At 39.7% G+C, this 15,029-nt stretch overlaps 1 protein-coding gene across 1 annotated transcript in view; it reads left to right on the plus strand.

Annotated features, from left to right (window-relative positions):
* The window catches only part of ak5 (adenylate kinase 5), a 104,922-nt gene that overhangs the window by 39,883 nt on the left and 50,010 nt on the right, over positions 1-15,029 (plus strand). The window contains exon 7 of the mRNA XM_026149065.2: positions 10,775-10,865. Within this exon, the coding sequence (XP_026004850.1) occupies positions 10,775-10,865 (91 nt within the window). The remainder of the gene's footprint in view (positions 1-10,774; positions 10,866-15,029) is intronic.

A 15,029-nucleotide genomic window follows, 5' to 3' on the forward strand; every position in this document is an offset into this window, starting at 1 on the left:
AAATAGCAAAGGAAAACTACAAAAAAAGGACAATAATAAATTGTCTTGGATAGAGTGCATTAAAAACTTGAACCCATAGTGTGGAAATGTAAGTATGTCTTAAATAGCAGTTGGCATTGAGACCGTTTGATGTCTCCAGTCATCTAGATATAACTAAATAACACCAGAAATAAAATGTTAAGAAAAATAATAAAGGTTTGTTTAATCTTGCCAAGTTTTTTTCTGGTTTGATCACAGAATAAAGCATTCAGACTTCACAATTCTGTGTAAGCACCATGAGTCCAGCAGGAAAAAAGAAAACGTGTAAACAATTAAGAAAGTTAAGCCCGAGCACGGCTCAAGACTTAGCATGCACATCCACATCTCATGTTATACTTTTCCCAAGTTTTAGATCTTGCAAAGAAATTCTTCTATTTTCTGCTATAGTTCCAAAGTGTGGTTATATTATACACTATATTTTACTAGGAACTGACCTCCCAGCCCATTGTTCCTTCAGTGGTCATTCTCAGGAGCTCAGTCATTTCCAGCGTGGTACCGTAATAGGATGCCACCTGTGCAACAAGGCCAGTTGTGAAATTTCCCCACTACTAAATATTCCACAGTGCACCGTTATGCCGGGCCAAGGCACATAGTACGCACTCCTAAATCTTGTGGAAAGCCTTCACTGAAGAGTTGAAGCTATGATAGCTAAAAAAGAGTGGGCCGGCATCATACTAAACCCTATGGACTAAGAATGGGATGGCGACGAGTGAATATTTTGAACAATATAGTCACTGAAACGAGTCAGCTCAGTTCTGGTAACTAAACAGGACGCTTCCTTTGGGAGGTTTTTGGGGCACACCCATTTTCTTGAGCGATCATATACGTAAGTGTGGCCGCAAAGCATATCAGTATGCTCTAGGACAACCTTGGAAATGTGACTGGGGAAAAGGACATCTGAAATACCATGCTTAACCTGCTGCCCCCGTTATCGGACTTCAGATAAGTGGCAGGAAATGGATGGAATTGTAACTCAGACTTTAGAAAAATGTTTAAGAAATGACCTCCAAATCATTTAGACTTGAATGAAATCCATAATTTCAGATATTAGGTTAAAAATATGCTTTGGATTGTTTTTCTATAAGTACATTTAGTTTAAACATCAGCATCTGTTCTTACGTTAAACTGGATGAATTTTCTGCTGCCTGCCACCTCTCAGTAAATCCTCTACATCTTCCCTGCATTCCCAGTGGAGTCGCTTTAATTAAGACACACTGAGCTCTGTGTCTTTTGAAGCAGCAATGTGATGTTTTCTCTCAAACTCGAGAGATGTTTTTTGAAGACAGTCTGAGCAGTAAGCTCTTTAGTTTCTCAAGAAAGTAGATTTTGTTTTAAGCTTCCTTTTTTTTTGCTAGCCAAAATAATATCCCATATAATACTATGAATTACAAGCTGGGGAACCACAATGAACCTCAGTGCAACTTAATGCTACTGTGTCAACCAAATATGCACCAAATATAGGCTCATTTAAAAACCAAAAATTAAATCAAAGGGCTACTGGGAAAATTGCAAACTCAGGGCATCAAGCAAGTTCACAAACCAGTGGGTGACAGCCAGAGATGGGCAGTAACGCGTTATTTGTAACGTTATTTGTAAGTAAGGGATTACTATTGCAAAAACGGTAATTAGATTACCTTTACTTTCCCGTAGGAACGCTGCGTTACTGCGTTACTAAAACCGTGAATCTTTTGCGAGAATGTCTCACGACAGTGACGTAAGCGAGTGCGCCGTTGGTGACAACAGCTGTGTGCAGATCAACAGTGGATCATATATCGAGTGCAGGAGAGAGTATGAGCGTGCAGCGTTTAAAGTGTGGAAGTACTGACCTTACTTTGAGTTTGATTCCATAAAAAGTGACAAAAACATTAGTGTCCGCTGTGCGTGGGAAGAAAACTTCTTTTTACAGCGAAAAAAACCCTAAACTTCCAAGGAAGCACCGAGTAGCTACGACGTAATGGGAAACTCACAGAGCTGCCATATCCTTCCACTGACCGCAGCACACCTGCACCAGGGTAAACCTCCGCCTACCTAACTCCTGCTTTACAGGTGAAAATAGAGCAACAGGACCGCTGAGTCTTTGACTTTATTTATTTTCTGCTGTGTTTTACTTGCATCTATTTGAAAGACTGAGTGTAAACACACAAAATATTTTATTTTATGTGGTGGAATGTGCAGAAAATAGGTTTAAATGTTAAACTAATTTCTTCCAGTCAGAGAATGTTGCATATAATTAAATTTTTGCTTGATGCATAAAGTTAAAAGATTAAAACTAATAAAACAAGTTAAAAAGAGACTTTTCCATTTGATTACATTTTGTATGATGGATTATGCAGAAAAAGTAGAATTGGGCTGAAAGATCTATCGCTTTATCACCTCTTCAGGTTGTAAATCGTGTTTTTAAAAAGTAACTAAGTAACTAAGTAATTAATTACTTTTGAAAATAAGTAATCAGTAAAGTAACGGGATTACTTTTTGGGGGAGGTAATCAGTAATTAGTTACTGATTACTTTTTTCAAGTAACTTGACCAACACTGGTGACAGCTACATCTATCTTTTATATACAGTCTGTAAACCACCTAGAAAAGAAACATGAGGTCAGACTTGCTTACTGGAACACACTCCCTCTTCTAGCACCAGTTAAGTTTAGGACCAGTTGTGACAGAAGAAGGGAGAAAGTCCAGACTGAAGAAAGAAAAAGTCAGGTTCAGTGGATCGGTTCAGAAATACTACTTCCTTACCAAACCATGATTATTACTTTAATGATGAAAATGATGTTTATGTATATTTGGTGTTGTTCACTCCAGCGCTTATGTTTTCTTATGGCCAGGATAATAGCTGTAAATGGACCTCTCTGGGTGCACTGTCCTTATGTGGTGTGACAGTTTGTGTTTTGTAAAAGACTCCTTGGGAATTATCAGTTTCTTCTGTGAATAGAAGAAGTCTGCAGTCTCTACAAAAGTAGTTTGAAACTTTTTTTTTTAGCTTATTGATAGTTTGTCCCTTCTCTGTCCCCACTTCCACTGTGATGCAGCAAGGTCAACAGGCTGTTACAGTGGGTCTCAGACAGACTGCACGTCACTCCACCTTTCCGTTAAGCACATCTTTAGATGATTTGTCAAACCATCTTTTCAATCGCACAAGCTTAAAGACTCAGACATCAAAGGCTGGCAGAGTTTGAAGTGCTTTTAAAAAGACATCATCCCTCCACAAAAAGTGTTGAGGAGTTCTGGTTGTTCAGAAGAAACACTGATGAAGAGCTCAAATAATAAATACAAGTTAATTCTATCTTCTCAGCTGGAGCAGATCTGTAGAGTGGGTTTGTCTGTTTTCCAGTGACATTTGTGAAGGATGAAAATGTATTTTTCTCTTTAAGCCTTGACCTTTTGTGCTCCACTGAACCAACATAATCTGAATATAAAGAGGCTAAATAGATTTTTTATTCCATTTATCTCAACAGCCCCTTGTATCACGCTTAAAAACTTACAGAGACAATAGAAAGCCTTCCAGTTAGCTGCCCATCATCAGCAGACTACAAAATCACAATATTTTTAGCCACATGAATTTTGCTTTCATTGATTTTTAAAATAATTTAATGCCAAAGTCTGATCAGTGTGCCGTGCTGGGGTTGCTTAAATTGGGATATATAAGATCTGGTGACTGCGGACAACATCTTAGTACAGAGAACTCATTGTCACTCATTACTGAAGAAACCAGTTTGAGATGATCTGAGCTTTGAGACATGGCACACTACTGTTGTGGACGTTTTCCATTAAATAAAGCCTGCAGACGAGCGGTGAGCGGTAGCTAACATTCTTTAATCCAAACACACAAAGAACAGAAAACCAAGTGGCACCAAGGCATCATACAATAAAATAATGTGAGTAATACATAAGTAAAAGAAATTGCTATACACTACCCTGCTGGAAGCAGCCATCAGAAGGCGTTAGCAATGATACTCAGGCTGTGGGGTTTAACCAATGCTTAGTTGGTACTGAGAAGCCTAAAATGAGCTTATTTTCATGTGATTGGCTGATTAGTTATTTCAGTTGGCAAGCCACTGAACACATGAACTTAATAAAGTTGTGGCGAGTGAGGACAGGGACCAGTTAAAAATGTTATTCAGTAAGTTTTAACATGCTGGATTATTGGGTACGAATCTCTCTTGAGATTCAAAATGTAAATTCTTCATCAATTTTTTGTCACTTTATGCTTGATATCTGATTTGTCCACCTAAACTGTAGCAAAAGTCAAGCATCGTTTTCAGGTTTGAACAACTCCACATACACCAGGAAGAAGGAATATACAACACTCATACAACACGTGTGAACACGAGGCAATAACAAGGCCAGGAAAAAGAACAAAGGAAGGAAAACTCCATAACTCACATTAAGAATTAAACTTCAAAATAAAGCAGGGTTAAAGTGAAAGAGGGACAATGAGTGGCTCTGGCAGACAAGGAGACATATGTATGCTAAGAAAAGGAAAGCATGCAGTAACACACCCACACACACCCTTATTTACACAGGGTCTCCACAGCAGTCAGCTCTGCATGTTTGATTTTGGGAGATTTTTTACACCAGATGCTCTTTCTAACGCCTCCCCAAAATTATTTGTGTTTCTTCCCAAGGATCTCTTGCTTGTTAGTCAAATGTGTAAACCACTACACTATGGAGCCACTACAGCAAGGCAAAAAGACAACAAAAACAAAGGATCAGGATACTTTTGAAGCTCATAACACATATGACAAAACATTCAAACATGACTGAGCATCAGTTTCCTGAAAGGCAGCAAATGGTTATGAGTTAGAAACACCTGATCGAGTTGCAGATGATGACTACCCAGATAGTTCTGCTTCAGGTTTCTTCCTGTTACCAGGGAGTTTTTCCTTCCTTTGGTCACCAACTGCTTGCTCACAGGGGGTTATCTGTAACAATAAATGAATTGGTTACCTTGGGAGAGTTTAAGTCTGTTTTAAAGGAACGAGAGAACAGCTCTTTTACTCAGTGTGATTGTTTTTAAATGTACTCTTAATTTGATCTGTTATTGTATATTTTACACATGTTTGTATGGGATATTGTATTTGTTTTAAATGTTATATACCTATGTGGTATGTGACTTTTGTTGCTATGATGCCAGGTCTCTCTTGGAAATGAGATTTTTAATCTCAATGAGATTTTTTACCTGGATAAATAAAGGATTAATAACATGAAGCGCCGTGTTGCGGGCACGTCGCAGACCGAAATGCAGAACTCGGGCCTTTATTGCTAGGTGTTCAAACAAGGTCAAAATAATGCACTCAACAAACACTATCTAGGGAAAATGCATGAGGGAGGATCCGATAATGAACAGATGGTGACACAGACAATGAATACAAGATAACAAGCAGAGGGGCAACAGGCGGGAACACAGGTGAGACTTACAGGGGAAAACGAGACAAGGGAAGCCCAGAGCAGAGGGAGACGCAGGACTAACAAAATTTTTAAAAAGTAGTAACTAAACATGGAATCACAGAGAGACAAAACTGTGAACACAGGGGAAGCATGATAACTAAAACCAGGGAGAGAATACAAACTCACTTAAACTGAGAACTGAACCCAGACAAGTAAAACTAAGACGATCTAAAACTAGAAACACTAAACAAAGAGAGGAAGCTAAGGATTCAAGAACAAAGGACTAAACACTGAGGAACTAGGAATGGACTATGGGACTGGACCAGACATGGGAACATAAGGCAGGTGAGGAAACAAAGGGACCTGGAATACAAAATAAACTGAAACCCAGAACATTTGTTCTCCTCTTCAATAATTATCCTATCCGATGGACTCCACACTTTCTTGACTGATGAATGTAATAACCTCTGAGGCTTAATTGCTTTTGCACAGCGAAGCCTTTTGCGTGAACGCAATCATTCCACTTTAAATGTCAGGTCCAATGTAAGAAGGAATGACAAAAGCGTGACAAAAGAACAATCGCAGTGAGTCACTTCTCCACTTCGCTGAAAAATGACTGATTTGTCGATACAAACGCTTACGAGGACGTTAATTTCTCCATGTTTAACTGACTTAACTCCTAATTTTGTCGCCCTGCATTCTGGCACCTCTGACGTACACTTTTTACATGTGAGATGTCATTTTCCTGAATGCAGTGTTTGTGATTTTCATCTAAAACATGACATTTAGATGTTTGCGAATGAAAGTCGTTTTTATCCCCTAGCATGTCGGATGACTCAATTATCAGACATACACGCACACATACACACACAAACAACTCCACAAAAACGCCCATAATCGGAAATTGCTGAGAGGAGAGATAATTGTTTGTTGGGTCCTCGGCTGAAGCTGCCTTGTCATTCTAGGAAAACTGACCGATCTAATTACGTATTCCCTGACTGAACTCAGCTCCTGCTTCCTTCCCACATGCTGTTAGGTGCCATGCAGATATAAACAAACAAGACATCGAAATTCTCCTTCGTGAGTCTCTCTAAAGATGGGCAAAATATATTTGTTCATTTTTCTTGAAATAGAAGATTTGGAGACAAGATGGGATCACATGAAAATAGTCACACATCTATTTATAGATCCTTTCATGTCTATTTATATCAAAGCTGTCATCCAGTGATGACACTGAACTTTACATAACTTCCGAAAAGACTGTTGTGAAGTACAGGGAGAGTCTTTTGAGCTCTCGAAGAGCTTCGTGTGAATTTGTTTAAACAGATTTTGCCAAATGCACAAAAGAGCTGCAGAGAGTAGATGATGCATCTGCTTTAAGATGTCTCAGAGCTTTGGCGGACTCTGATTCATCTGTTTCCTTTAATCCACCTTCTCCGAGAGAATAGATCAAGGCTGTTACTTCACCTCATATCTATAAAAGGTGCAGCTCTTTGCTTTAGTACATGAAGCTAAAACATGTTCTTACAGACATTTTTGACAACAGCTGAAGACATGATCGATAACATGATGGATGGCGAATAAAATCACTTTAAAATCAAGCGTTTTCTAAACAACCTTGGGGGTGGATCCATTTAAAAATGCTGGATTTCCAGTTTATTGCACACCATGGAAGCTGAGATTTGGAAAATTATCCTTGAACCCTGCTTAGATGTACTTGAAGAGATGTTTCTGTTCTGGCTCTCTCTTTGATACTGTCTTGGAGCAACTGGGAAAACATCATTTCCTCTGGGGTTAATAAAGTATTCTGATTCTGATCAGCAATTAAATTTATGAAAAAATATGCACATGCAGGTAGAATTTCAGCCCCCTTCAGAGCATATATACACAAGGACTATCTTGAGTACCTTTTTTGCATTTCTTGTATATAGACGCTTTGGAGCTTCTATAGTAATAAGCGAAAAATGCTAAAGCCTCGCGATGCAGGCAGGTGGATGGGGAAGGAGTGTTACATGAAAACAAAGGCTCAAATATATCAAATAGCTGATGACTGAAGTGGAAGGAGGCGAAGGATGATGGTAGGCTTACCAAGAATCTGGCTTTGACCGTGGTCCAGATGAAGAGCTGGCTTCAGAGCTGCAGTGAGCTGTTGTCACTGCTTTTTTTGTTAGATGCAAATTAAAACGCTGTCTCACAGATAACTGCAACTTTAAGAGAAAGTTGTCAGCAGTTATTGCAAAAACGTTCTTTTAAGACATTTTTGGCTTTTTGTCGAGCTTGTAAATTAAAGAGAACGAGAACCTCGAGGTAATTTTGGATGATTATTTGCCACTCAGCTTATCTCGTTGATCTGCTGATTGATCAGGTTTGACTGACGGTGGCTGTGATTATCTGCATAAAAGAATTTAATTGGAGCAGTCTCACATGCACAAAAGTGATGAATATGCCCTGGGTTGTCTTCCTCGTCAGCTATCTGTTCTTGTCCAGCACCATAACTCTTTATTGTCTCATTTCTAATTGTTTAAGAGCATGTTTTTTTGTTTTTGTTTGGGTTTTTTTAACAGAGAGGACTAGATCAGTTTCAAAGCTGGCAGCTTTAAAAAGAAAGCATCCTTTATTCCTTACATCTGAATAGTTGGCATCAGAGAAAGCATGTAAGCAAAGGTAGCCAGATACATGAAAAGAGCTGGTATCCAGTTGGTTTTGTCTCATTATTTAAAATCAGTATGACTGATCACTTTTTGCTGTTTAAGTTTTAAAAAAAACATTCGAACGGGCTCCATGTAATTGTAGCCCTTTGCCTGCTAGCACACTAAACTATGCTGTTTTCAAGTTTGAAGTCAAATGTCTTAAATCCCATTTTTATGTGACAAATGAGTGAGCAGCCAACCACGCAGCAAAGCTGATAGCATTATGTTGTGTTTAGGTTTGTTTTGTTGTCTGCGGACAAAAGGAAAAAGTGATTTACTGCCTGACATTCCAGTGTGGATACAGCTGTTTGGGATTTAGCAGCATTGCTGCAGTTTTGATTATTAATGGGGAGAGGTGCACACATCATTCTCATTAATCATTTTTAGCAGTTTCAGAATAAAAAAAACAGGAAGTCTAAGAAGAGTCATGTCCTCTGCTTGATGAAGAGACACTGGGATAAAGAAGATATTTACTAGCTTTAATGGGTTTAATTCAAACATTATCTGCACCCTAGTAATTTTATTTTCAATTTCCACTTTATTAGGTGCATCTGTTCAGCTGTTTGTTTACGTAAATATCTAATCAGCCAATCACATGGCAGCAACTCTATGATCAAGGACTGCTGAAGTTCAAACTGAGCATCAGAATATGGATGCAAAGCCATTTAGATGACTTTGACTGCAGCATGTTTATAGGTTCCAGACACGATGGTATTTTAGAAACTGCTGGTGTTCTGGGATTTTCCCACATAACCATCTTTAGGGTTTACAGAAAAGGAGAAAATATCCAATGAGCAGGTGAAAATGCATTGTTGGTGCCAGAGGTCAACAGGTGAATGACCAGACTGCTTAAAGCAATGGGAAAGCAACATTAACTCAGATAACCAGTCATTAAAACCAAATTATTCAGGGGGCCACCTCTGAACACACAGCATGTGTTTGCATAGGTTCATCAAAACTGGACAAGAGAAGACTGGAAAGACATTTCCTGGTCTGATGAGTCTCACTTTCTGCTACAGCATTCAGGTGGTAGGATCAGACTTCGGAGTAAACACCATGAAGGCATGGATACATCCTACGTCATATCAAATTTTTGCGGTGGTATAATCTGTGGGGGACATTATCTTGGTGCACTTTGGTACCAACTGCACATTATTTAAACACCACAGCCTACCTGAGTATGGTTGCTGATAGTGTCCATCCCTTTATGACCAAAGTGAACCCATCTTCTTATGGACGCTTCCAGCAGGACAACACACCATGTCAAATCAGCTCAAAGCTCGAACTGTGCTCTTAAACATGATGATCAGTTTACTGTACTCAAGTGACATTCACAGTCACCAGATCTTAATCCAGTCTTTGGGATTGGGCTGAGCAGGAGATTTGAATCATAGATGTGCGGTTAACAAATTTGCAGCAACTGGAAGAGTTTTAATGAAGTATCCTTGGGGTTAGTCAGTAAGGGTGCTTATGAAACAGAAGTTTTGGGAAGTAGATAGCTGGATGAACCATGTTTGCCTGCCAGTCTGTTATTCTGTCTAATGTAAGTGTGCTGAACTGGCTCCTCCTGACTGTCAAGATAACAACAGTCACATAATTAGTCAAAAGACCCCCAAAAAGTCAAAGTCTCTAATCTGTCCTTGATAAATAACAGTCTCTCTGAAGAGTCCCAGGGAGCTCCTTGTAAGTATAAATGGATTATACGGCGCGTCTGTGTTGGCGTCAGAACAAATGCTGGTTTTAAAGACACTGCAGTGTAACGGCAGCCACTTTTCTGATGTGGTTCATGACATGGAGATTTCTGAGAAGGCTTTTGAATGCCACGCTCTCTGAGGAATCCTCAATCTGATCCTCTCTGCACCTCTTCTGCAGGTGGACTCGCAGGGCCGGCGGGGACTCGGGGGACTCTCCCACGCAGCAGACAACAGGCACAGGCCTCTTTTTTTAGGCTGTTACCATGGTAACCACAGCAGGAAGCTAGTTGTTGGTCGTGCAGCATCCCTATCTTACATCTTGTCGTTCCACTACTTCCGCCGCTGACAGTCGTTAATGTCTTCATTGAGTTCTGAGTAACTCTGCAGAGTCAAAGACCTGAAGGCGTCGCATCACAAAACTGAGAGCAGTCATGTCTTGCGTGTTTATATTTATCTGCTTTCGCTTGCACAAAGTGGCCTTTTGCCTTTCAGCTGGTTGTCATCGGCACTGATGAGAGCAGAAGGACAGCCGAGGAGCAGATTAATGGATCGGAGGAGAAGTCTGCATCAGTCAGCTTCCAGTTCACTCACAAACCAAATTCTTCATGGTCAATTTGCAAGTACTGTATGTGCAAAGAAAGTCAGACAGCCTCTGAATAATCTGAAAGAGGCCAGCTGACACAGAAGGAAAGTTAATTAATCGAGTGCTATTAAAGCTTCCGGTGTACGCTGAATACCAAATGACCCAAGAGTGTAGCTCTGAGCATCAGAGCTGGTTTCTAATGTTTGATCTTATAATGAGGCTCGTTCTTGATGTCACAGTGGATTAACAGACGGAGTATGGCTAGAGCGTTTCAGGTTCAGGTCATAACTTGTGTGAAGCCCTACCTCAAACTTTGTGAAGAAATAAAAGAGGTTTTAGGTCATCTTCAAAGAAAGCTCAAACTTTTTTCTCTTTCAGTTGGACGCTGACCGAGACGAGGAGGAGGTCTTCTGTGACATCGGCATGACTTTGGACAATAAGCTGTTTCCCTCCAAAGAGCCTGCAGCTGGTAAGAAGAAAATTTGTTTTTGTAAAGCACTGAGACACCTCAAGGCATTTTATGGTCACACATAAAACTAGTATAGTAATAAGCCTTTAAAGAAGGTAAACAGCACCAATTAATATAAATGTAACTGCTCCTGTCTTGTCTAAATCACAAATACGTCTCTTCGGGACAGATTTCTGTCTTTATCATGATTTGTTCCTACAATCTGACACCTCAAATGAGAACAGGATTGAAAACAACCAACCTCATGAACATATCAAACTGCCAATGAGACAACTAGGATGGGCTGTGTTAGCGATCATGTAGTTTTGGCAAATAAAACATTTATAATTAATTAAAACATGTTTATGTGTTGCAAAAAAAATGAATGCAAGAGCTAAATGCAGAATAAATCACATGTATAAAATATCCAGCTTATATAAAAACTCATGTTCTGTTCTCGTTCATGCTCCCTGGAAGAAAACGTTGCAAAAGGAAAATCCAAATCGTCATTTTCCTGAGATCATCACCCCGATCTTTGCTTGGTTTTGATTGATCTACTCGTGAAACAGCGTTTGCTAACTTTAATTTAAGGCTATAAAGTAATTCACAGTATAAACACGCTTAGCAGAACAACTGGTTTTAAATTACTGTTTATGTACAGTTATGGATTATAGAAAGCTAAAAGTTGACTAACAGACCAACCCTCCTCTGAATTAGTTAACGTGATTACAAAAATGCAAGCATAGGTATATTCAACTAAATATATATATGACTATATCAAAAGGGAAACTTTTTATGAATGAAGTGAATTAGCCCTGTGATGTCCAGGGTCACACTGCCTCTGGCTTTAGGACTGCTGGGATAGATATTCCAGTCTTAATAATAAACACATGCACTCACCAAATCCTCATTATGCGTCTTCTGTTAACAAATTTGCCCGAAGACTAAAGCTAGAGATATTTCCTGTGTATTTTTATTCTATTTCATTTTGTTAAAGTATAAATTATAAAAGAAAATCTAATACATGGTTCACTCCATTTTTATCAACGCAGTTTCTCAGGAACGCCTTGAGGGAATCTTTTCATATTCGGCACAAATGTTTGACCAACAATTTCTCATCAGCTCATCTTTGAATCCAATTTCAAGAGGTCAAGAATTACCGTTCAGTGTTTTATATTGCTCAGGAACAGTGGGAGGGATTGTGACCGTGCTTTATATTTCGTCTGATAATGAATGGGTGAAACCTTGGATGGCCACCTTGATGGCCATCTGTGGAGTCCACATTTTGGATTTTACAATTACTTTGCAGCAACTCTGAACACTTAAGACAGTGTCGGTGCCTGCAACTCTGTCAATCAACTTTAACTACTCATGTGAACAAAAACTAGTAACTGTGTGTGGCAGAGAGACAAATGTGAGGCTGTATAATGAAGAGGAAGGCGATGTTTACAGTAATAGATTTTTAATGATGATGAAAAGGCTGCAGTTGACTCAAACCCCATCATACCTACAGTCCCTCTAAAAAATATCCTCAGGCCAAACGTACATGTGCACAGTGCACAAATGCTTCTCCAAAATAGTCCACATTCATAAGAAGGAAAAAAAGTGAAAACCAGAAACATCACCCACCAGCTGCCTGCTTACCACACAGGTCGGCATAGCAACCAGTGAAGCAGGGTTATCCGTGCTTTGTGAGAAACACAGAATCAACAAGGTTAGACTCAGCCTGAGCACTCAGACAGTTACAGGTTATATATTATGTAAAACCTGACGATGTACTGTCGGAGACGCTTTCCCGTCGGGACACACGTCATGTTTGAGTGAAAGGTACAGTGTGATCAGTCAGTGCCCTGCAGGTGTTTCTCCACCGATTTCATAAGTGATAAACAACAAGTTTTGGTTAAAATAAAAATATTACCATTGGCACAGGACTGATCTGGCAAAAAGTATCTGGTTTTGTTTGCAGAGCTCTTATCAAATTTACACCTACGCTTTATTAACATAAAATGTGCCCACACAACACATTGTTTTTTTGTAGAGCAAAGTTTGCATAAATCTACTGAATCATGTTTTGGTAAACTGGTTGGTAAATGTGTTAATAGTGGTTCCGTTACTTTTTGTATGTCGCAACAAGACTGAAAATGTTTACTGAAGCTAAAAGCTGATGACTCCTGGATCCAGAAATATAAATAGATCCATATTAGTTTGTGACATCTTCTTGAGAATATCAAGAAAAAAGCAAAATAGTTGAAAGCATCCGATAAATAAAGCACTGGAAATACTGGAGTGGAAGTGTGTGATGGGAGACTCTGGGTCGTAGAGAGGGTTGTATGCTACAGGGATTACAAAGCCTTCCGAGAACATCTTGTGTCCGTGGGACTTTATAAATATAACTGACTAGGAAATCTGCTAGCTTAATGCCTGTGATTCATCATATCATGTTACATAGCTCAGACACAGCTGTGCCACAGCAGGAAGCAGAGTAGGGATTCAAGGGACAGATTATAAGCACTGGCTATTTGACAACCAATCAAACTGCCCGTTTTCCTGGATATTTGCCTGCAGTGAGGAATTGAAGTCTAATTGACCCTCAGACCACCCATATGCCCGCTTTCCATCACAATCTGTACATTGAGTGATAAAGGCCAATCAGTTAATATGACTGAGGAAGGCCAACATTCCCACAATCCTTCACATCAAAATTGCCTCTTGCAACTTGACAGCTGCCTGACACACTTCTGCTGATCCTCACAGCACACTTGAGAGCAGTCTGCTTCACAGCACAACTTAAAAATAACAGAAATAGGAGGGAAACTGTACCTCACACTACTTGAGCGATGCAGAATCTTCAAAAATGGTTGCTCCAAATGATCTTTGCAGGAATCGGATCTTTATTAAGTAAAAATATTATACTACCAGTAGACTCTCACAAAGATTGCATATGTACGATAATTAATGTGCCCTTTCAGATGCATTTATATGTGTGTACATGACAGAGACTCCCAGTAGGTGTTAACCCAGGAATCAAAAGAAAAAGCAAGAGGAGTGCATGCAGTGTGAAAGATTTATTTTTGTAACACGCTTAAGAAGAAAAAAGAGATCTCCAGGTCACGTGGGTGTGCATTTTCGCTTCAACTTTACTGTTTCGTGGATCAGCGGATGCCTTTAATCTGCACCAATCTGCTGATGTAGAAGAAGATGCGGGAGACAAAACGATCAAGTGAAAGCTAAAAATAAATAGGCTGAAGTTAAGGTCACATCTAAAGATTGCTGCTCAGTCCATCTGCTGCTCCTAGTACCAGAGGAGGAGAGGGGAGGCCGCTGCTGTCCCGCAGCCTCACCTCCTACGTGATTGTTACGGAAGAAAAATGTCCTCTCCAGTGGATATTAAGCATACTCTCTATTCTACTGCAGATGTATGCATGCCAGACTCAAGTGCTGCTGACAAGTGTGGCCTCTACCTCCTGCACGTCACTGGTTCCATCACAGCAAAACAAAACCCTCCACACAGTCATACCTCAGCCGCTCCCTTTGCAGGGGCAAAATGCACTCTGACATGTTGCCGGCTCTTAGATTGTGAACTGTTTATCATAATGCATCTAAGAAATTCTCGTCTCCCTCAAATCCACTTGACGGTCTGAAGCTGTATCATCACACAATCTAACTCTGTTCTCTAATCAGCAGGCACTGAAAAAAAAAACCTGTTGAGGGGAAGTGTTGTTCACAGCCCATTTCCACTGTGGAAGGGGATGACGTTGCCATGTGTTTGAATTTATCACTGCATCTTCTCCTGTCTGCTTTCTGACAGCAGGAACTTCAGGCTCTGTTCAGGTTTAGGTGTTTATGATAGCAAAATTAACTTAGATGTATGCTGTTATGTTACATGCAAAATGCAGACGTGCACATGTCCTCTGCAAAATGAAAGTGGCTTGTGATTGTGCAATCTGTGTGTAATATATGTAAAATCTACACATGTCAAACAAAAGAGGAAAGTTTGTACTTTTCTGTGTTTGCAGTACTGGAAGTATTGAGACATTTTACGTAGTGTCTGTTATGTTTGTGGACCTTATATTGTGAGTTACTATTGCTGTTGGACCTATAAATGACCAAATCTGAAAAAGAGTTGGTAAAGAGGATGTAATCAGCCAATACTCACAAGCTTGGTTAGCAAGCAGCATCTAAAAA

The sequence above is a fragment of the Astatotilapia calliptera genome, chromosome 18, assembly GCF_964374335.1.
Source record: "Astatotilapia calliptera chromosome 18, fAstCal68.1, whole genome shotgun sequence".
NCBI lineage: Eukaryota > Metazoa > Chordata > Actinopteri > Cichliformes > Cichlidae > Astatotilapia > Astatotilapia calliptera.